General features: G+C 40.3%; 1 protein-coding gene across 3 annotated transcripts in view; it reads left to right on the top strand.

Annotated features, from left to right (window-relative positions):
• FXR1 (FMR1 autosomal homolog 1) overlaps positions 1–23,885 on the top strand; it is a 36,315-nt gene that overhangs the window by 5,221 nt on the left and 7,209 nt on the right. For all 3 annotated transcript variants that reach the window (XM_075098409.1, XM_075098408.1, XM_075098410.1), the window contains exons 2-12: positions 4,711–4,763; positions 8,862–8,955; positions 10,207–10,278; positions 12,549–12,697; positions 13,159–13,252; positions 14,130–14,246; positions 14,344–14,514; positions 19,186–19,264; positions 21,345–21,454; positions 22,157–22,243; positions 22,950–23,157. In XM_075098409.1, the coding sequence (XP_074954510.1) occupies positions 4,711–4,763; positions 8,862–8,955; positions 10,207–10,278; positions 12,549–12,697; positions 13,159–13,252; positions 14,130–14,246; positions 14,344–14,514; positions 19,186–19,264; positions 21,345–21,454; positions 22,157–22,243; positions 22,950–23,157 (1,234 nt within the window). The remainder of the gene's footprint in view (positions 1–4,710; positions 4,764–8,861; positions 8,956–10,206; positions 10,279–12,548; positions 12,698–13,158; positions 13,253–14,129; positions 14,247–14,343; positions 14,515–19,185; positions 19,265–21,344; positions 21,455–22,156; positions 22,244–22,949; positions 23,158–23,885) is intronic.

The following is a 23,885-nucleotide window of genomic DNA, read 5'->3' as shown; positions in this document are numbered from 1 at the left end:
ATGCCAAAGCGTTTACTGTTTGAAATTCGCACAGCAGTGGGTAAGGTGATCTTCGTATAGGTTTTAGTGTGCAGGTATGTGTGACTCAAAAGCCAACGCAGTGGCTATCCCTGGAAAGAATGTTTGCAGCTAAACCAACAGCATCTCATTTTTAGATCAGGCTATCCTACATGGGGGTCAGATAAATTTAAGAAAGCAGGATGAAGAGGGAACTTGGATTGCATCTGCCTGTTACACAGGGTTAGTGACTTCGCCTGGAACTGGATTTTAAAAAAAAAAGTGTGTGTATATATACAGAGACGTACAGTTCACTGTAAGGGCACTTCAGTAAGTCTTGATCCGTTTATGTTATCAGCAGATCCTAATCCTAAATCCATGAGCAAAACCCAGGTAAAAGGGAAAGAGTGAGTGTGTGTTAAGAGATGAAGTCTCAGCTGTTGTGGTTTTGGTGGCGAATGATCCATTCATAGTTTGCTGTCCTTCCGTTCATACTTCACGCGGTACGGCCCCGCGTTAGATTTGCTGGCTGTCTGATCCCCAACCCAGGCAAGAGCCCTAGTGGCATTAACCCTGGTTTTACAGGTGCTTGCATTGGCGGCTGGCTTCTGCCAAGTGAGTGGCAGAGACAGGTCTGTACCGAAGCACCCGGGGAGCCAGCACGACATTAATAGCCCGTAGTACAGTACGGTCTCCTGCCGGCCCCGCGAGCTGGGCCGCAGCAAGCAGGGCATACATGGACTGCCAGCGATCCAGCCCGCACTTGAACTGAGTGACTGACACTAATATCTGGACGATCCAAATCAGAGGTCTGGCAAGGTGAAGTCACATCAACTTTTCTTCCCTTCCTGCCCTCCGCAGTTCTGTACGTGGTGTGGAACACACAAACGTTACGTGTAAGGTTACTTGCTGATAACAGGATTCATCACTGCGTGTTTCTGATGCCAGTGTGTTTATTGATGATGTGTGTGGTGGGCTCTTGTTAGCTCTGCCTCATCACCCCTGTTTGGAATGAGGACACATGGAATGATGTGTAAGGAACGTAGAACGTTTCAAACTTAGATATTGGCGTGTCTACCTCAGGCAATGCTGTTGAATTTATATTTCAGTGATGGAATACCTTGTTCATTTGAGCAAAAGTTAAAATGTTGCGTCATTACTTAATTTAGTATAAAATGGTTTTGGTACAGTAGCAGACGTGACTAGTGCAAGCTTGGAGTATGAATCTATTTATAGAGGTTACCTCACTGATAAAGAACTCCTTCAAAATTCCTAGTTGAAAACCAGGATATTTGCTGTTCCGTTTCATGGTCGTCATGTTCTTGCTGAAAAAATCCTTGTGAATTTATAGGATTTAATATAAATTTTAATGTTAAAAAAAATCTGCTTTGTATTGCAAATGTTTTAATGTCAAAGGTTTTTTGTAAAACCTTTTTTAAAAAATCTCTAGGTTCTTTGAATACTTTTTCAAAAATTACACTAAATCTCATCCTCACATGCATGAAATCTATTCCTCTGTTTTATCTTGGAGTTGTAAGTGACAGCTGATAATGCTTATAGTAAAGGTCAGGGTTGTAGGTAGGAAGGCAGCATGCAGGAATTTTTACTTTCGACAAATGTTCGCATGATGCCTTTGGCATGTTTCTTGGCAATAAGGGAATAATTTATTATAAAACTATTTAAAAACCTATATTGAATTCTGATCATTCCTAGTTGTATCACAAATGAATCATACAATCTATGATGCCTCATAGGCTGCTGTGCTTCAGTTACTGTAAATGTGATTTCTTCCCCACAGCTGTGGAGAAAATTGATAACAGTAGGAGAATTGGGGATTTTTGACTTTTATGTTACTCCTTCACTATTAGTCTTGTGTTTGTGCAGTTAGACTCTGATCAGACTTTTTTTCAGGCCTCACAGCGATACGATTCAGTAATAATGTAATTTTATTTAATGCTTTACATATGTCCGTTTGTGACCTGAAGCGCATATCCGATAAATGTTGTATTTGATTCTGAGTGTTTCTCATATGGAGACACTGAGGAGTTAGAGTGTGAGAATGCCAGCTGAAAATGCTGTTCAGATAATTTCAAGTGAGTTACTGCTGCATACATGTCTGCTAGCCGTGAGTCTGCAATGTATTCTCGTCTGGAAGAGCGTTGTGCGTGCTTTGAACTGAAAGACTTCCTTGTGCGAAGGAGTTCCTGAAACCCACATGGTGTTGTAAAATGTACAGACTCTTCGTCAGAATTTGTACTTTCGATTTTATTAAAAAGTGTTCAGCGTTTCTGTTCCTGCAGCTGACGTTTGTGCAGTGTCAGCTGTTAGGCTGCTGCTAGTCATATCTCCGCATTATTGTTCCACTTCAGCATTCCCATTCTTTAGCAGGATGTTAGCTTGGAAATCGGTTGTGGGTATTAAACCTGTTTGTACTGTTATACGGAAAGCCAGACTTTACCTAGTAATGGACTAATTGTCTGAAATCCTGGTAATTCGATGCAGTCGGCATTCCTCTTTTCCACTACTCTGTCTAATTAATGAAACCTGCAGCTAGTCAATGGATTCAGGGTTTTCTAAACTCTGCAGAGCATTGTTCTGAATGTTTTTCAGGTGGTTTATGGTACCTGATTTTGAATCTGTCTTGATTCTGAACTTCTGCTTTTTAACAAAGGAAAGATAACTAAATTCAGATCTGCAGACTAAACTTTAGGCTGACCTTAGAAATTAAGTATTATGTATTTTTCTCCCCATGTTGAGTACTGTGAGAGCACATAATAACGTACATAAGAGGTAAAAGTTTGGCTATGAAATAAAGCAGCATGATGAAGCAAAGACTAATATTGAATCACAGGCTGTTGGAATGCAGGTAAACGGCTGCCCATAGTGGGGAGTTGCATCTCTTTCTGTAAATACTGCTTTCTGTTGGTGAGTTGTTGTTGGGCAGAACGTGGGGCTGCGCGAGCTCGGTGTGCAGTGCTGGGACTTGGGTGTTTCGTCCCTGGATAGAAGTTGAATGAATTGTAGTAGAACAATTCTTGTTTTCTGCACTTCATGCCGTGTTATTCCATCCCCATGTTGGGGCGTGTTCAAAGGGGACATTGGTTGCATCAGCTTAGTAGAAGTTCTGCTTTACCTCTGTTAGTAGCTAATGCATAGTTCAGGCAGCTTTTTGCATCTTTGAACAGACACAACTTCAATATTCCTGTCCAGTCTACCTGTCCAGAAACTTTCTTGACACTGGAAGTCCCTGATTACAGGTGTATTTCATTGCTGACTGTTTCAGTTGCTTACCCTTCAAAGAGCGAGATTTGCCTTCCTTCCCTTGCAGTGGCCGGCCGGCCTTTGAAGGGGTTTGTTTTGTTAGGAGCGCACTGGGGGTTCTGCGAGGTGATTTCTGGTGACCTGCTTTGTTCAGGATTACCAGTGTGCTTTCTGCTGGAACCAGCCTTCCGTGTTGCTGGCAGATGGTTGTGAGTGAAGCTCGGGGAGCAGAAAGGCAGGTTTTGAGCAAATGCCTTGGCAGCGTTGCCCAAGTACGAGTTCAGGTAAAAGGAGATTTGTTGATATAGGCCCTTTGCAACCAGCTGTCCGTGTGGGCTCCTTCACTGTCTGTTTTTACACTGAGGGATCTCCTGTGTCAAAATTTATCTTTCCTTGAGCTGACACATAATACCTCTGTGGGCTAGTTGCTCCTTGCACAGTTGATACGCTCCTCGTCCTCAGTTGGCAGTTTCTTGAGTGGCTGTAACTCATTCAGCAGATTTCCTGGAACTGCTCTTAACGTAGCTATGCGTCTCTCTTACTCCTTTAAAACTGCAGGTTCCTCCTTGACGTCCTGTGCTTGGGCAGATACCAGGCTATAGCAAAAGCAGTAGTTTGAAAGATCTTGTTCCTTTATCTGCTTTTTTTTTGCAACATGCCTGCCTTCCTTAACCAAGAGGTGTAGGAACTTAATTTCTGCATGGATACTTGAGTACAGCTGTATCTAGCAGGTTATTCTTTGTCTTCAGGTTTTTGACATAATTAGCGCTGCCGAAAGGAGCCCCCTTTGTTTTTCAAAAGAGAGAAAGGGAAGTGGGATTTCCCCTCAGTTGTTCCTGAGATCATAATAATGTGACACAAAAAAAGCCATGAAATACTGTATTCTTTCCTTGTTCTCCTGTGAGGTCCTACAGGTATTTGGCCTCACACAGTCCTCAGTTTGGTACTTGAAAGATGACACCATAAGCAGCTCTATGGCAGCCTGTATTGCCAAATTTTATCCAGACTGGCTGCCGTGTGGTTCTGAAGGACAGTTGTTTGGGATTCAGTTCTGTGTTGCGACCACCTATAAAGCAAATGGCACTCTGCACAGGTCTTTGGCATTGATTGCGAGTTGTACTAATTGCCCTGGGACTGGATCTCTCACTTTGTTCCTGTAAAACAGTTATGCACACCTTGTAGATAAAATAATAAACTCTGGTAGTGAGTTTTCAGTGGTCGGATTTGAGCATTCGTTGGAAACGGTCGATGTGCGATGTATTTCTTGGAATAGCCAACTAGGAATATCAGCAGCCTTGTGCAAACAGTGGCATAGTGTCTTGCACCTTTGCTCAGCTGGAACCACAGTATTAGTGGTGGTCTGCTGTTTGGCTTAGTTTCCAGATGTATTGAAATTGCTGCGTTGTTTTGATTTCACATGCATACTTAATAACAAAAATGTTTTTGTTTTAGGGATTTATCAAAGATGTTCATGAGGACTCGCTCACTGTTGTATTTGAAAACAAGTAAGTATTTAAAAAAATAATCTTTTGAGTATTAGGTTGTTATTTTGGTTTTGTGGTTTTGGTGTTGTGCTTTTGTTTGGTTGTTTTGACGTTAAGAGGAAGTAGATTTCATTAGCAAGGTACAGTTCTAGAAGTACAGGCTCACTGTTCTGTTCACAGCCTCCATCAACTACTTTCTGGCCCTGCTGCATCAGAATTCAACTCCTTAGTTACATAGTCCTTTACATTTTCTTGGTATCTTTAGTGATGACCATAGATGTGATGGCCAAATTTAATTAAAATAGTAATCAGTGGCAGAGGCCTGCTACTCTTACACTAAAGCAGATGATCAAAAATACCAAAATACTTCTATTAAATGAACAATTCTCTCTGTGTCTAATCCGAGGAATGCTGATTGGTGTTCTCAACAGAGAGAAATAGACAGAAGCATCCTGATGGTGATTGATATTGTTTTTTCTTCTTAACTATTAAGAAAATAAATATATGTATCCAGTCTGAAGACCCAATGTTTTTTAGTGGAAAAGAGTGCAAATCTGTAAGCAAATCTGGAGAAAGAATTATCCATGAGGCCCCTTCACTTTATATATAAACACAGTAGTGCTATTAGGGACTTGTAGTGGCAAGTCAAGATAATCCATGGGATAGTAAAGTACAAATGAATATCTGTTGTTCAGCGTTCAGACTGATAACACCATGGATTACCTGGGAGATTCCGGGGCTAATTTAAGATATTCCAGGAGCTACATCTTCTTTCCTGTTTCCCTTCCAGTTGCTAGGTGGAGATCCTAAAACTGTGTCAGCTTTTGATGTGAAAATTGTTATTAAACTCTGCCAGCACCTACCTGTAGATTAGTCTTTGAGGCTTTCTTTGAGAAAGATGGCTGAGTAATAAGGGTTGTATTAGGGAGCGTGTGTTTATAAACAGTATTTTATAATCCTGAATATGTAATCCTAGGGGGTGCGTGCATACATATATACACACGTGTGTAAAAGTAACTCTGGGGGGGTGGGGGGAGGAGGTAATCCTAGGGTTTACCCTGCAAAGTCCAGTCTTTGTTTCTTTCTAACCTGTACTTTCTAGCCCTTCTTTTATGAAAAATAGTTGGAAGATGAGGTGGCAACCGTCATTGGTACTAATGCTTACTGAAGTGGTTAAGGAAGTTGTACTATCTCCTAGGGTTTCATAGCCCCACCCCAAAACCCAACAAACAGGAAAGAACCAAATTGGGTCCTTCAGCCTATCCATGGTCCGAGGAGATGTGACACATCTTCAGTTTCATATTCAACATGCATATTACTTTCCTCTAAGGTAGGAGGCTCTTTGCCTCCGAAGCATACACTTTCACGTCAGAAACCAAGTAAGCTAAAGGAAGAGCCTGTGGGTCACAGCAGGGGTCTGATTGTTGGCAAACGTGTTTCTAGTGTCACAGAATCATTAAGGTTGGAGAAGACCTTTAAGATCACCAAGTCCAACCAAACAAAGGAACCAAACTAGTGTTTAGTATCTGTGTGCTTACAGAAGGTCTGGCAGCAGCAGCCATGTTCCAAAAAGGACGGAGTGTTTTGTTGACCAAAAAAATAGGTCTTATCAGGAAATGTGTATACAGTTCTAATCAAATTATTGTGATGTAAATATGATAACTCAGTAAAAAGGGTAATAACTTATGTTCATAAGGGCTTTAGTAGAACTGACGTTTTCAAGGGTCGTGTCTGTTAGTGCTGATCACGATCGCAACAGAAGGATGCATTCCAAAGCAAGCGCGTCTGCTCTGCTGAAGGCAGTCTGAATTGTCGGTTTGCATTTTCTGCTGTTGGTCACCAGTCTTCACCTGCAGCTGTTGTAAGGTTCCCAAAGCTGGTGTACCAGCACAGACTGCTAATGATGATTTTGTGGCCATAGCAATAATTAATCTCCGGGCAGATATCCTTGATTCTTTTAAGAAACCTTTTTTGGAGGTGAGGAGGCAGAGAATGAACACAGAATCTTCAGGAACTGGAAACTTCTATTAGTCTGTAAGACAGAAAATTGGAAATTGGTGCAATTCCATATAGGCCCGTTGGAGTTTGAAGCAACGATATTGAAAGAAAGACTTCGTTGTAAGAAGCAAGCACCTTCCTCTTCTCTAATTTGTGGCAGGTATTTGGGGTAATCCCTCTGACTATTAGGTGTCAGTTCGGTCAGATGCTCTTAATAGATAATTTGTAGCCAGTCACAAGTCACTTCTTAAAACACCTTGCTTTGCATATCGCCAGTGAGATGCTCTGGTTTTGGACTTTTTGCCGTTAAAACTTTGACTCCTTATTCTGAGAACTGAGCCTCCTGTGCACTTTTCCATGGTTTTATTAAGAAAATACCAAAACAGCTTGCAGTTTATAGGGGTAAGTCATTATTGGCCCATCTGCTTCTAGTGGATGGAGTTCCTCTAGACCATCAGAGGTGGAACCAAAATTAGCCTACTGCAACTTCAGACGGCTCTTACTGAAGGTACAAGGTCTCTTCAATTATAGCATCCCAGTATGGGCAGTTTATAACTTTCTGTAAGTTCCCGCTTGCTAGATTCTTTAACTACAAGGCACAGCTGAAATTCTCAAGAGGACTTTAAGCAGCTGCTTTGGGTCTGCAACGTTTTTGATCCTGTTGTTCAGTTACACTTATTACGCTCACACTGTTCCTAAACTGAAATTTTATATACCCTATAATTTAGGAAATGCATTTTGTCCTCGAGTCTTACTATTTGCCTTTGCACCTGTGAGAGTAATAACTTCACAGAGGCAGGGAAGGAAAAACCCAAACCCTGAATTTAGTGACCGTTATAGTTGCAACAAGGGCAATTGAACTGCAAGTGATGCTTGCCAGCCCCCTTCACCATTTCTCAGATATAAAATGTGATTTAAATCTGTAATAATGGCTAGAGCAGAACTGTATGGAGACCTAACATCTTTAGTAAGTGAGGTGCTTGAGCGTAAGCTGTCTTTTCAGAGAAAACATATAAATGTGTCCATCTTGGAGAAAGTTGCAGAAGTGCCCTTTGCTCTTAACGCTGAGACTTGTTCCACTGACTTAGGCTGCTCTGTCTGCAGGTATTAGAAGTAAGCAAAACAAATTGCTTGCCGTAATCCTCGCAAGTTGGTTCTGGACCCTGTCTGTTCCTGATGTGAGCTTTAAGATGGGCATAAATGATGGGCTTTGGAATGCTTTGACAGATATCGCCCAAGTGCCCCAGATATTCTAAGCTAGTAAGTTTTTAGGGAGTGTTTTTTTTCCCCTGGTTTTATTTCAACCTCTGTAGAGTCTTCAGTTGGGTTTCTCACTGAAAGAGTGGAGAACAGCTGATGGCATTCTGTGACATGCACAGAGTAGAAGGAAGAGGGATTTCAGGAAGACACAGAGGATGTGAATTGCTCCGGTAGTCTTTGTAAAATGCACCTAAAATAGGCACTTCTACAACTAAAATGCTTTGTAGAGCCAGCTACAGCAAAATGAATAGCCTTTCCCTACAAGAAGGTAAAATTTTCATTTTATATGCCTAGTAATAATAGGTTTTGATAAGCAGATATAAAGGTACGTTTTGAACTGGATCTGTTTGCCAGATGCTTACTGGGGTGCGTTAATAAGTTTATAGGTAGAAATGCAAAGTTTTGTTAATGATCAGAGTCAGGATTTCCTGGAGAACTCAAACATTGATGGCAAGCAGTTGAAATGTTAAATATGGGGTGAAGTGGATGAACCCCATGGTGGACTGCAGGGAGAAGCTTACATCTGTATAAAGGCTCTATGACTTGAACTGTAGAATTGTAAGTACATCATCTAGTAATCTCTTCACCGAGGTTTTATGAACACTGTTTAGTGAACCCCGTCAAGTTAAATTTTTCAGTTAATATAAAATTTTTTTTGTCATAAAATATCTTCCCAGATACTAATTTTGTCTTGACAGAGTTTTGTTCCTTTGCTTATAAAGTTTGCTTTCTAGCAGTGAAGAAACAGACTTGATTATATGGAAGGAGTGAGTTTTAGCTAAACTCAGAGTCCTAAAAATAACGCTAAGAAAGCAACAGAAAAATTCTATAAATAATATGTAATGTCCCTTCAACTTCCAGTTGGCAACCAGAGCGCCAGGTGCCCTTTAATGAAGTCAGATTACCACCACCCCCCGATATCAAGAAAGAAATTGGTGAAGGAGATGAAGTGGAGGTGAGTTTATCCCAATGAACTGTCCTGATACAGAACCTATGTGTCCGTTTGAGGCGGCGATGACTGTAAGTGAAGGTCTGAAATGGAGCGTGTCTCTAGCAATGGATTTATTAGGCTTTGAGTGAAACTGACATTTCAGTATTTTCACAGACCTACCATTGGAACTTTCTCAAAATCTAAAACTTCAGGTAGCTGAGAATGTTTCAGAATTAAAAACAAAACTGGGTAATTTTCATTTTTTATCTGGAATGTAACTGTTGGAAATATTTTGATGTGAAGACGTAATAAAGCTCTTCCAATAACAAGAGTTTAAACCCAGATGAAATATCTGGTACAATCTGGTAGGAGATTGGGTGAATTATACTGTTTTACAGAGAAACAGTGTTAATTAGAAATGATGTATTAAACTGGGAAATTAAAAGGTGCATGTTCTGTTCCCAGCTTATTGCAGTATCTTCAGTAATTTAGTAATTAGTTTAACTTCTGCTTTTTACTTGTCCTTAAAATCAAAGTTACAAGTTTCTTTAGGATACCTGTATAGTTTTGGGCTAGTAATCTAAGAAACAATGTAGTATAGGTGCTGAGTTTTTCTGTTATTTTATTTGAAATACATTGTCTGTGTCGCCTTTGTTAGAGGTTAAATGTAAAGGATTATTTTCTGCCTCTTCGCTATTGCAAAATTTCTTGTTTAGTCTGCTGGCAAATGACTTTGGGCTGTCAGCAGCGTATGAGGGGTAAACGAAACTTACAGAAGATAAGGAAAATGAGTTTCGGAAGTCTTCTGTGTCTGATCTTGCATTAACTTGGTAGCATTTGTTAAATACAGAATATGTAGTCATAGGATGACTTGGTTTATTTCAGTAGTCCTGGGTATATCAAGCTGAGAACAGAATTAAAAACCTTAATTGTGGAGTTACTTCTGTGTGTGAGCTTTCAGCCTGAAGATGAAGTTTGAAGGTAGTGAGGAGCTGCCCCTGAATAAGTGTTGAGCCAAGGTTTTATCTTCCTTTAGAAATGTCTGTTGAATTGTCAGCGATGTACGCACAGGAAATCCATTCAGTCCTTGTAGTGCAAAATGAAAAAATTGTGCAGGAAGCACATGCTTGGATAATTTATACAAAAACTACTTTTTTGTAGAATACTGTTCCATTTTAATGAAAATTAGAAAAGGTGGGGTGTCTCTGTTACACGTGCAGGCAGTGAATTAGGTCTGTACCTGCTTTCAATATTTCTTCCTACTTTCATTTTCAGGTTTATTCTAGAGCAAATGACCAAGAACCTTGTGGCTGGTGGCTGGCAAAAGTTCGAATGATGAAAGGAGAGGTAAATTATTTTAAAACCTATTGATTTCATGCTGTTATGTTAAATACAGTAAATATGAAAGGTCTTTGTGATGGAAGAAACTATTAAGTACTACAAATACAAAACCGTGAATAAACAGAATTACAAGTTGAGATCACTTTGGAGTGATCCCTGCTGCATTACGCAGCTGAGGGATGTGTTTTTATAGCTGAACAAGTCACTTCCATTATTAGTAGTTTAATTGCTTGGAGGGCTCTCTGCATGCATAGGAACAGGACTTCTAACAAACCTACTTTGTGAATTGAATCGGTGCTAGAAACTGCTTCACCTGTGGTTAAAGTCTGCTTAAACTCCATAACCTAAGCATGCTATAGCTATCGATCTGTGTTGCTGTGGGTGCTTTTGTGTGTGTGTTTCTGCTGAGTGCAGTGGACAGACACTGGTAGGGTTTTTTTTTTACTTATCTCAGGTTTGTGTTTTATTGTTGACTTAGAGTTGCAGCTGCGAACTAACTTGTAGGCTGAGACACTTAAGTGTATAGAGCTATGGCAGTGTGTGATAGAGGCTCAGAAAGCTTTGTTTTGTGACATGACAGCAAGAGAATTTAACTTCATAATAGGAAGGGTCTTGTGTTTTGATGCTTCTATTCTATTAGATTCCCAAAACCAAGGAAACAGGGCTGAGGGAAAAAAATTGTCTGATTTCTGGTATTGTTTACAAACTATCAACAAATCGTAACTGCTGTTGACCTCTGTAAGGGCAAGGTGGTGGAGAACAGTTATCAAAGGCAGATGCTGTGTCTTGATCCTTGTGGATGAACGGCTTGTTAAGAAAACAAGAGAAAAAGAGACAAACTGATTTTCATGATAGTTTCTCATTTGGGGCTAATCTGCATCTCTTATGATGTCACAGAAATCCAGAAATTTACTGTCAGTGACCTTGCTATGCTGGTTATTTTAAAAAAAATCATTAAAGAAAATTTTTAAATTCAGAATTTAAATCCAGTTTTATTTAACTCTTAATTTTCTAGTATTTTTGACAGGGAAAACCATGATTTTTCACCCTCAGATGGCTGGTGTCTTTATACATCATTGTCAAATTACTTATTTTATGGAATTGTCCAGTCCATCTGTGTCCCCCCCCCCCCCCCCAAAAAAAAACCCCTCATGGTCCAATTTTGGCTTCTTTATAGTCTTCAACATGGTTCCATATTCAGTTTTTTTTCTTCAGGGTAAATGTGAAATTTCCAAACAACCTACGTCTCTAATGATAGTTAGCTTTGTTATTGTTTTGATAACCAGAATTATCTTTAACTCCTATAGGAGTTAATTTTTTGAAGCATATAGCGGTAGTTCTCTTAAATTTAGTAGTCTATTATTTATTTTTCATTATTATTAAAGTTGTTTTGTGATATGTTTCAAAGCAGCTTTACGTGATTAGGACGGTACATAAGCTAAACTTAAAACTTGAAATGGCAAAATACCATGTGGAAAAGTACATCATGACATTAGAGATTTACTTTTTTCCTGAAACTTGAGTAAATTTTGTCTGTTGACAAAAACAGATACCAGTTTTGAGGGAGGAAGAGGCGAAAGTACTGCTGCACTCCTAAATTGCATACAGGTGGAAGGGAGGATGGCAGAAGGCTGCATCCCTGAGACAAAGCCAGGATACTGTGCACACAAGCTTCTCTATGCTTGCATGTGTTGGGTGGCCGTGTAGGAGTAGATTACTGGGAGCTGTTAAATCTTCTTAGTTCTCTTGCCTTCCTAAATTTGGGGTAGTGTGTATCAAAAATATTGAATTTTTTATTATTATTATTATTATTATTGTCCTTTTGATCCTACATGATTCACAGGTAGTTTGCCCATTGAATGAGTGGATTTGTCTTTTTTCTTTTTTTTTTTTTTAAACTGTTGCAGAGCAGATATTTATGTGAAGAATGAGTTGTTTGCTTCTCTGTTGGGTATTTCTTAGAATCAGAGCTCCAGTAAACATTTTGAATTTTGGAATTTGAACTAGACTAAAGCAGGTATTGAAGGGGGATGGGCATGATAAAAATCAATCCAAGATGCTTTTGTGGGGGACTGAAATTAGGCTGTTTTAGTGCCCTGACTTCACTGAGGTATCAGATGGGTGCTGAAATACGTCCAGATTAGGTTTTTTAGAATTTGTAGCATTATATCAACTCCGGTTTATATTTTAGTCTATATATTCCTATTTTGTACTCTCTGGTGATGTTGGTAATGTTCTTACTGAAGTTACCATTTAAAAAAAAAATTCTTCCATAGTTTTACGTCATTGAATATGCTGCTTGTGATGCCACTTACAATGAAATTGTCACTTACGAACGACTCCGACCTGTGAATCAAAATAAAACCGTCAAGAAGAACACCTTTTTCAAGTGCACAGTGGATGTTCCTGAGGATCTGAGAGATGCGTGAGTAGCTCTGTACACTTTAATAAGGCATTTTCTGACTTTGAGGGGGTGGAGCCCCACTTGGCTTGTATGTTGGAGGCCAGCGTAGAGGTCCGTGAAGAATGTTAAGGGTGGCTATGGCTGCAGTAGCTGGTTTAGAAACTACGGACTGGGATCCCTGCTGAGCTTCTGGGGTTGGGACTAAAAGCAAGTTCTGAGGTGGGAGCTTCAGGTCTTGCCGTAGCCCTGTACAGGTGATGCACTCGCAGTGGCCTCTGGTACCGAGACTTGCCAGATAACCATGACGACATACAGTCCACAGCGAAATGAGCTCTGGAGCCATGTTAAGCAGAACGGGAGTTTTCCAGTTTCATAGCAGTCTTTGCCATAAACTGCTCTGAAACGTTCTTGGTTTTCATCGTGATATTACATGTTCTGTTTTGATGCAGCTTGTTGAAATAACAACCATTCTCTCTCCTTAGGTGTGCTAATGAAAATGCACATAAAGATTTCAAGAAAGCTGTGGGAGCATGTAGAATTTTTTATCATGCTGAAACTGCTCAGCTAATAATACTGGTAAGTTATTTTTATAAATGTTGCATGAATTTTTGGTATATTATTTGTGGGAAGCATATAGCCGGCTGTATATTGGTATGGAAAATGGTTTAACTTGTCAAGCTATGTAAATAGAGAGAGAGTTAATGTAAGTAGATGTGTTTAAATTTAGTCTTTGGGGATAGGCCTTTTGGAGGGACTACAGGTACTACACTGCATACAACCTAAATTTAGGAACAGCTTTCAGTCTCATCGTTCTTATGGTTTTTGTCATCCACAACTGAGTGCCGCTTTACTGATCCGTGCAGATGGCTCAAAGCTAACTCTAGCTTACTCTGCTCTGGAGCAGATCTCGCCCTGTGCTGTGCCCGCGGTGCACTTTGACCTACAGCTGGGCTTCCGCGTGAAGAACTGCCCCGGTGCAGCATAGCCGTTAAGGAATTAGTCACTTAAAATCTTCTGTGACAGTTTTCTCTTACTGCATAGACATTTCCCAGCATTAGGCCCTGTTTACTTAATATTATCCACTTGAACCTCGCTCTCCAGAACTGTTTGCCTCGCTTATTTCCTTAGCTCTGCCATTCAGACAAGTGAGTGACAGGCATGTATATGGTAGAATGGTATTGGCTTGTCTGGGGAGCGTCAAGGGGAAAGAGTTGCTGTGTGTATCCAGCAGCAAAGTCTTCAGTGTAAAATATGCTGTGAGTGAGAACAGAAAATTGTTGGTTTGCAGAGGTGGTGCTGAATTTCTCGTGCTTTGTTTTGAGGAGGAATAATGCCCATGTAAGTACTGGAAATTTGGGTCATGCTTATGATGTAGTTTAAATAGGATCCTGATTTATCCTTTAAATGTGGTTTTGCTTAAGAAAATGAAACTTCATGTTCTTTCTCTTTGTAGTCTGCCAGCGAAGCAACAGTGAAGAGAGTGAATATACTGAGTGACATGCATTTGCGCAGCATTCGTACCAAACTTATGCTTATGTCAAGAAACGAAGAAGCTACAAAGCACTTAGAAGTATGCCATGGCTTGTAATTCTCGTTGCTCGGAACCGAGCACATAACTGTGTTACACTGAGTGTATGTGAGTGAGTCTTACTTTGTTTTCCCTTCAGTGCACAAAGCAGCTTGCTGCAGCATTTCATGAGGAATTTGTAGTCAGAGAAGATTTAATGGGACTTGCTATAGGAACGCATGGGAGTAACATACAACAAGCCAGAAAGGTTCCAGGAGTTACTGCCATTGAACTTGAGGAGGATACTGGTACTTTCCGAATCTACGGAGAGGTAAGGGGGAAGCTTTGTAGGAATCTGATGAGCGTTTCACACGATACGTGCTTTTAGAGTGGCGAGAGCTCTATGCAGAATTAAGAACTGGAAATAGCTGAGTAGTCATCTGAGTGTCTATATGTGTGTTCATGCATGGCAGGTTGTACTATGTATATTTGAAACACAAGGCTTGGTCTGGAAGATGTGTTTTGTCCTAATCACTCCATGTGCTGATGCACACATTCTGTAACTTCACTGTGTGTCTCAGTCACCCTGAGAGAAGTATCATTTGCTGCTGTTTTACTTGATCACAGATTTTTTTTTTCCCTTCAGACTGCATATGCTCTTCCTGTTGGTTCTTCCCCTTCCCCCTTTTGAGTTCATGTGTGTTTTGCTGTGTGGTGTCTCTTCCTCTGACGCAGCCAAATGTGCTAAAGCAGATATCCGCTGCCTCTAACCCTTTTATTTTGGCAATTTAATGCTGGCTTTGGCAAAATAATGCTGGATTGCTCCAAGTTAATTCCATTTCTGTGTCTCTGATGTGCTTTAAATCTCACAAGTGCTTTGAAATGTAGCTGGTCTTCAGACCAAAACAAGGATCCGTTCAGGAGGCAGAAGAGCCAGTGACAAAGATGCCACTGTCACCAGTGCCTTGTCAGAATGTTTCTTGAGGGGTTTTATCCCATGTTACCAACTCTACAGGTGCCACTAACACCTGAGGCTCTGGCGTTAAGACTTCTAGTTCTTGGTTGCCAACTATTTCAGGAATCTGTGGTCTTGAATTATGCTCCGTGCATGTCAGGAGTAGAACCTGGTTGTGATCCAAGGGTCAGATGAAGTTGATATAGCTGAGGGGAGGACAAACATCTGTACGCTTTAGTATCTCTAAAGTTCTGTGTCCTTTGTGGTGTTTTGGTTTTTTCTTTTTTTCTTTTTTTTTTAAACCTTAAAAAATTCCAGGGTGTCAGGGTGGCAACAGACCCTTCTTTGCCCTGGAACTACTAGTAACTCACATCTCCGCTCATGAAGAAGATGGGCAGTACAATGTCTAGCGTATTCCAGTTTAGATAAAACTTGAACGTGAATGATGTGATGCTGAAACTTGCTGAAAGGTTATGACTGTCACCAGCCTCTTTCAGTAGTGCACAGCAATGATTATAAATACCAGATGCCCCCTAAATTAAAATGCCTTTAGATGTATCCAGCCTTGTCCTTCCTAGAAGTGATATCTGCTTCTAAAAAAGCCAGGCAACGTAAATATTCCATGTGACGAGGGTTGCAGCATCTAGGTATACTTGTCTGCTCTTTTTGCCTTTTTTTCAGCTGAAGTTGGCAGGCAGGCAGGCCCTGATGGCTGAATGCGCAGGCAGTTTTAGGCTGTGAGATCTGTGGGAGTAGCGATCCAGAGTCCTTGGCATTGTAGTCAGGGTCGGAGGGTCTCTCTCAGCTAACATTTCGCATACAAATAAAAGTTCAGTGTTCTTCAGGGCCAGTATCTTTGAGAGGGGGGGAACAGGGAGGTAAACGTTAAAGAATATGGGAAAGCTTTGTGATCAGAAGGAAGCTTATGGAAGGTATTAGGAAGCTAAACTGTATGGGATGCTGTTCATGCTTTTTCCCTTGTGTGGCCAAGGGCACTTGATTCCAAGCCCCTTCCCCTCCTGCCTGAACTGCTGCTTGAGATACCTGTTGCGGAGACCACAGTACTGTGGACTTCAGAGCTTGGACAGTGAGTAGCTCTCCCTGCTTTTGAAATCCTGTGCTTCCCCAGGAGGGAGAGCCTCATCAGGAACAGAAAAGCTTCTCTTAGACCCTCATTACTGGCAAAATTGAATTGCATTCAATTTTTGTGCAATTCTTAACCCTTCAGCTTCTTCCCTCTTACACCGTTTTTTCTTAAGGTACTTAACTGTATGATAACCATTCCTTTGGGCAGGATCTTGCTAACCTATCTACCCTGGCTTTTTCAGGAGACTGTTACTTCTTGCTTTGCCTTTGGAGCTTTCATGAGCTCAGTTCCATTTAAACTAGGAGACTAATATGCCTTTTTTTTCCTTGAAAAAAAGACTTGCATCACAGTGGAAAAAGCATTGTTCCCTGCCATGACTTAGGAGGCCTTTGCCTTTATCTGCGTGGGATACGGCTTTTCAAATGGTTCTCAGAGGTAGTTTTGTCTTTTTTTTCCATTAGGGAAAGTCTAAAAGAGCTCTCAGGACTTTGGAGAGACTTCCAAAACCTTGTCTCAGAAACTGGTGTGAGTCTCTTGAGACAGATCCACCACTTGTAATAGGAGTGCACTCCACCAGCATGTAACCACCAGATCTACGTTAGTGACTGTGTTACAAAACATTTTCCCTAAAATCTGCAGCCATACAGCTATTTGACATTTCATTTAGCACTATCCTGCTGCAAAAGGTATAATGCTGAGTTTAGAAAAATACCCTGCATTTAATCTTTCTATTAAAGGCTCTTCAGGTAACCTAGACGTGTCTTGATGGTATGGGCTACAATGTGTAGCAGCCAAAGCACGAATGGATGTGTAGACTGTCATTCAAAGTTAGAAAGGTAGTTACTAGTAACTGATTTTTAGAGAAAGTAAAATTATTTTTCTTTTCCTTTTCTGAATGACTGACTGTGAGGGACTGAGACTACACTGTCCAATTCAGCTTTATGTGGTTTCTCGTATCGGGTGTGAATGAGTCACACAGGCTGTACTCGCACAGAAGCTCTGGGCGCTTGTGGCGAAGCGTAGATGTGCACATGGCTGTGCTGGAGAACTGCAGTTACTGGCAGTTGTTTTTCTCATCCTGATTCTGCTTCTGTGAAAGCAGTCGCTGTGCCTTCATCTTTATTGGGGAAAGAATTGATGAACGTACCTCCGAGGCAGGACATTGCGAACTCTGTAGTTAATTGTGTCCTGTTCATAGAGCTCATTGAAGGTGAAAAAAATACATGTGTTGAAGTTCATAGCGCTCTAGCAATTGCTTTGAGGCGCAGCGTAGCCTCTGCTCCCTCCAGCGACTTCCTGTTCAGCTGTTCTCCCTGCTTTATTGCTTGTTTCAGTACCTCGAAATCCAATTAGCCCATGTTGCCCTTGTTATCATTTGTGACCTCTGCCAGTAGTGGTTTATAAATTTGCTTGGTCTTCTAAGCCTTCCCCTACTTGATGGCAAGATGCAGGAGCTGGTGGTACCCTTACTTCATGTGTTGCCTAGAAAATGACAGACAAAAGGGCTGAGGCATTAGCATAAAATGGAAACTGCTCAAAGGCTGTGTTACTGACTAGGTGCTGGTATTTGTTTGTAATTCTGCACTTCGCTGTCGCTAATTCGAAGCTTCTGTTTCTTGTTACCGCATCTGTGTAACCTCAGTTAACTGTCAATTAATTTTTCATTTAATAATAAAGCTATAAGAGAGCATTTATGGGAGTTCTCCCACTAACCAATGACACTCTCCTGTCTTGGAACACGTTGTGGACGAACTGTGGCCAGAAACCAGCATTCTGGAAGGAGAGTGCCTTGGTTGTAGCGTTACTCCCAGTGCAGAGGTGGCGTGGCTAGGGGAGGTTCCGCAGTGCGGTACGCCATTCGAGCGATGGCTGTAGAGTTCAGGTTGCACTAGTGTAATTTGTCTGTTACAACAAAGGTTCTCTGACTGGTTTTGTTGTGTTCTTTCTGTTCGCTGGATGTTGAGTAAGAGAGCAGAAAGCCCAGAGAGGAAAAGGCTCCTAATGGCTGTTCTACTTAGGCTGTTCTGAAAAATCAGTACACCTTTCTTACGGAACAGGTTGTAAAGCCAGTCACTGCTTACGGTGCGCTTGCAAAGTTCTGTGGAGAGACTGCCCTTCAACCTTGGAAATGTCTTATCTTTATCAGGTGACATAATCTTTAGATACTGTCAAGATACAAGTCTAAAATTCACTTTTTCCTTCCCCATTTTCCCACGTCTGGCCCTCTGGGAAATGTAATAGTGTGTTACACATTAAAAACTATGTTAAAAATTGCCAAACCAAATTTATATTGCTGACAATATCGCTGGTAGCACGGTTTCTGCAGAGAGAAGAAACCGGATGCTTCCAAAGCAGTTTGGAGGGAAATGCAGAGGTTAAACTATAGTTTTATGGCTTGCCCATCTAATCATAGCCGTGTAACTACTCATTCACCGCGAAGGTGGGTGAAATGAGATATATGATCTAAAGTTTCCGTTAGCATAGTATTCTTGTAAGCTGATGTTTCTACAAATGCTGGTAGGACCTCTAAGTCTGTTTCTTTTCAGTACAGAATTTTGTGATAATTGCTATATTGATTTTTTTTTTCTTGAGAAAAAGAATATAGTTAGCTGGGTTTTGCCAATTAATGTCTACCAGAAGCTGCTTCAAGATACTCAAAATATGTTATGATCGGGGTTTACTCGTGATAAGTTGCAGATAATGTTTTAAAACATCTTAAAATAGCATGGAAAAAGTTGTTTCATTCATTACTGATGCTTTGCTACTGAATTTTGTTTCTGGGCAGTTTACTCCGTTTTTTTCTTCAACGTTTAGTTCAAAACTAGATGACTCTTGTGTCTGTGCCTCTCTTTTTGAACATAAGTTTGACATTTGGAAGACTGCAGCTGTCGCTGCAAGGTTTTATTTTTAATATATTTTATTCACAAGTAAACACTTTTTTTTTATTTATTCATTTCCAGACTGCTGATGCAGTAAAAAAGGCTAGAAGTTACTTGGAATTTGTGGAGGATTTTATTCAAGTTCCCAGGAATCTTGTTGGTATGTAATACTGCTAAAACTTGACAACTTGGGAAAAGGGAGCCCAATCAGCATGACTCTGCAAAGGAGATTTAGATGCCAGTACAATAATTCGATTTCTCCATTTAAGTAGGAAGTGATTAATCTTTTGAAACTATATGCATCAGGGAATTAAGAAATTACATATATTATTGTCCAATAATGCTTTGCCAGGATTTTAACACTTAAAATGCTTTGATTACAGACTTGTACAATCTAATTTAGTGGTAATTTTTGAAGTTCAGATTCTAGTTTTTTTTAAAAAAAGTTTTATAGATCGACTACTTAGAATGCTGAAACTAAATTCCAAAATTCAATATGGAAGTACAACGGTTGAGTTGCAAGAGCGACGCAAGACCGTTCTCATGTTGTTGTTCCCTGCCGCGCTGGGGTTTGGTAGAGGCGGCGGTTGGGTGGCGGTGAGCTGCTCTGCAGATCAGCAGCGCTCGTCAGCCGCCTCAGGCTAGAAACGGGCACCTTCCTGTTACAGCTTCCCAAAACTTGTAAAAGCACATTGTGGTGGCTTCTGGCTTGTAAGAACCTTTTCCTTTCCCCTCATTCTACTCCTCTTAGCTTGCTGCTTGTGTTCTCCAAGTCTGGCGCCTTCCTGCTCCACATTGCCGGCTCACGGGCAGTGCGGCCACGAAGGGAGTATTAAGAGTGCAGGCGTTGCACCTGATTCAACAGCAATTCAGATTATCCAAAGTCGAAATTGAAAGCTGTGCTTTAGCCTCCTATAGTTTTGGGCTTAGAGCTTGCATATTATAACTACATAATTTAATAATTCATGTGCAAACTCCTATAAATTAGACTTCCAGGTTTTATAACTTGCTCAAGTTAAGGTGTAGTGTGTTGTTGCTTTTTCTTAATAGCACTGCTGCAAATCACGTATCTGGTGCAATTTGATGATTCTCATTTAACCAAACGTTAAAGCTTGTTTTAACATTTAGCAAATTAATTGTTAGTTTGTACCTGAACGCATTTTCTTCTGTAGCCTCATTCAGTGAAGTTCCTTGGTTCAGCTAGGTTTGCTGAATCTAATGTTTTACGAATTGAGGCTTTTGGGGGGTTTGAATGGCATTCTACCAATCGTGAACATGCCCATATAGGAATCATGGCACTAGTCATAGTAACGCCTTAAACTGAAAAGGCTACTTTTAAACAATCACAACACCGATTTATGGCGAAGGCAGACACGCGGCCCAAATCACCTATGGTCGTATAGGTAAGCAGACACATTTATCTGCACTTTATGAAGGCACCCAAGTTAAAAGAAGTGTAGTGACTATTAATGACACGAATTTAAGGTATCGCAGTATGCATTTCTTTCTGTACCAAGAGAAGTGTGCCATCTACTGAATTGCCAGTTTCAGCTACTGAAGCTCCTTGGGACTGAGGACTTCTGTATAACTTCAGTTTAAGGAAGAGCTAAAATCTTTTACTAAGGGAGCAAAGGAGTCAACTTTTTTTTTTGAGATTTAAGCATACAAGTTCTGAAGAACCTTTTGGTTGAGATCCCACACATGATCTCAAAACAAATATTTTAAAGGTAATATGGGAAGTATGGGCAGTACTCACGCTTGTTGTAAAGGCAAAATTAATTTCCAGAAAACAGCTACGTAGTTTTTCCCCTTTTTTTAAGAGGCTCCCAAAAAACCATATATGGAACATGCCTTTCAAAATGTCAGGGAAGATTGAATGCGGTGGAATAAATTTAAAATAGGCATTTGAAAAACTTCTGTGTCACTTTACTCTTAGTCTGGTTCTGTTTGAAACTTGTGTGAAGTGATCTTCATCAGTGCTTGTCATTCTATGCATATATGTGTATATAGAGAGTTTAATTTTGGAAGTTTTCCCTGCTCTCTTCTATCACAATGTGGGATTTTTCTTTGCGTTTTTTATTTGTACCTGTGTGGAGTAAGAGAAAACTTTGAAACAAAGTGAACAGTAAAGGACAGTCAGGTGGTTGTTAGAATTATGTGATATGTAACTTAAAATATGAAGAAACCTGTTAAAATATTTTGCACATGGGTGCAAAATTAACCATTCTTGCCCTCTGAAGGAAAAGTTATCGGAAAAAATGGAAAAGTCATTCAGGAGATTGTGGACAAGTCTGGAGTCGTCCGGGTGAGAATTGAAGGAGATAATGAAAATAAACTGCCCCGTGAAGATGTAAGTACTTTATTCCTTCATCCTGTGGTTAGGTTTTCATTCAACAAAGCTAGTTTTACAACTTTTCTGTGGGTACAGAGAGAGCAGTTTTTGAAGGTTTTTTTTTTTTTTCAGCCTGGTGTCTTGCCATGTATTTTATATTCAACAATTCAAGAAAGGTTTTGTGCTGCTGAAGCAAGACTTCTTTAAATCTTTCTCAGATACGTACTTCAGCTGCCTAATTAATTTGAGATCAATAGTGTTAATAGCATTCACATTTTAAATACATGAAAGCATAAGATAAAGTAAGTCTTCTAAAGGTTCTTCATCTTGTAAAGTTGGCTTAATTAACCACTGGACAGTTCTTGGTGAACCATGGATGCTTCTACTGTGCGCACGCACCTACTGTGATAAACACGCACAGCAAGTTTGTTGGGGGGTGTGTGTGATGTAAACGCTGTGTCGGCTTGCCTCAGCTGCCAAAACAGGTTCTTGGGAAAGCTGGATGGTCGTAAGTCCTTAACATACAAGCCCCTACCCTCACCCCCGTCTGAGCTAGTCCAGTGCATCTTTGCAGCCGAAGACGCAGTTACTATCTTTGCTAGTTTAGGTCACTTCTGTAATTTAAGCACTTTTTAAAATATATATATAGTTGAAGCAGAAAGCATTGTTTTGATGATAACGTTCTTCCTGCAAATAATATTTGACATTTTGTTTCTGTAGGGAATGGTACCATTTGTATTTGTTGGTACTAAAGAAAGCATTGGAAACGTCCAAGTTCTTTTAGAATACCACATCGCATATCTAAAGGTAAGTGTATTTCAGAAGAAAGAACCTACAGAGGAAACTTTGGTTGAAATAACAGCACTTCTGAGCAACAGCTTCCATGGGATTTGCAGATGCTAAACTGTTCCCCTGTACATCAGGATTTAAGGTGTCATGTCTTGAACCACCACCCCGTTGCCCAGATGTATTATGTAGGCCTTGAAACGCATTATCGTGGTTACTTGGTACTGTTGGTGTCGGAAGGATTGGACTGTAAAGAACATGCTGTTAAGTGGCATTTGAGAAGTAATACAATTTTTTTGTTTATGTTAGTCTTCTGTGGTCTGAGGTTAATGCTCTGTTGAGGTAGGATGGAATTTCTAATAGTAACACACTAATACTATGTAGTGTTAGAACAGTTATCCATTTAGATTAGTTGTCTTTGTATGGAGTTGTGGTGTTGGCATAACAGAAATAATGAATGAATTTAAATCGCATTACTTCATCAGTTTTGCTTTTTTTCAATTTGACTAGAAAACTTGTGGTGAAGTGTAGTTAAGAGAGGGAATAATAGTCTTGGAAATAGTCTTTCAGCATGGTGATTTAAGAGGAAAGCTTTAGACTTCTTCAAGGTGGTGTTAACCCTCCTACGGGAGTGCTAGTTCTTAAGATGACTGGATAGACAATGGTATTTTGTGAGGGGAAAGAACATAGCTTCATCAGCAAATTTTTTTTGTTTCCTTTTACGTAGGAGGTAGAACAACTAAGACTGGAAAGGCTTCAGATCGATGAACAGCTGCGTCAGATCGGTATGGGTTTCAGACCTTCCTCTGCTAGAGTTCCTGAAAAAGAGAAGGGTTATACAACCGATGAGAGCACCCTTTCCTCGGTGCAAGGTTCCCGATCCTACAGCGGAAGAGGGAGAGGCCGCAGAGGCCCCAATTACACATCTGGTTACGGTGAGTTTTCTTGAGCATCTGTTGAGCGAGTCCTCAGTATACTTTTGAATCCAGAACTCTCTAAATCTCTGTGTGTTCAGCGTAGTTGAGTGAAGGTACGGTTCAAGATGTAGAATTGACATTCTATTTTTTTATACAGTACAAAACACTTAGATTTACATCCTTGCTGAAGTTAAGTGTTTTGCATTGAAACTGAACACTGGTAAGATATTGGCCGTCAACAGCAGTAGTTACATCACAAAAAGCTGAGAGAGAGAAAGACCTACAGACACTCTTCAGGAGACACCAGTAAAAAAATGAATCTGGAAATAGCATTATCTGTTTTGACTGAGGAGGAGAAAAAAAGGCTTGTCTGTCATCATGGCCACCTTATGAATGTAGCTTTGAAAAGTAAAGCAAAATAATTGAAAATGGAGACAGAAAAATGTTTTTATTTGGTCAGGAACTATCTGGGTTTGTTTAATATGTAGTGAGATATTCTGATATATTTTTAAATTAACAAGGAACTGCTATTCAGTCCCCTAGAGGTGTGCACATCCCCTTCTCGTTCAGCAGCAACTCCCCGAATGGAGGGCAGCTGCATTTGAATATAGACGTATTTCACAAAGAAACAAGCGCTTCTGTAAACAGGAAAAAGAAAAATCTGTTCAGTGCAGTAAATTACTGCCAAACACCTGTACATAGCTCACTTCTCCTACAAAATCAAACCAGTTTTTCTTTTGGATTTT

The sequence above is a fragment of the Phalacrocorax aristotelis genome, chromosome 7, assembly GCF_949628215.1.
Source record: "Phalacrocorax aristotelis chromosome 7, bGulAri2.1, whole genome shotgun sequence".
NCBI lineage: Eukaryota > Metazoa > Chordata > Aves > Suliformes > Phalacrocoracidae > Phalacrocorax > Phalacrocorax aristotelis.
The sequence above is the reverse complement of the archived record's forward strand: the minus strand, read 5'-3'. Positions and strand labels throughout refer to the sequence as shown.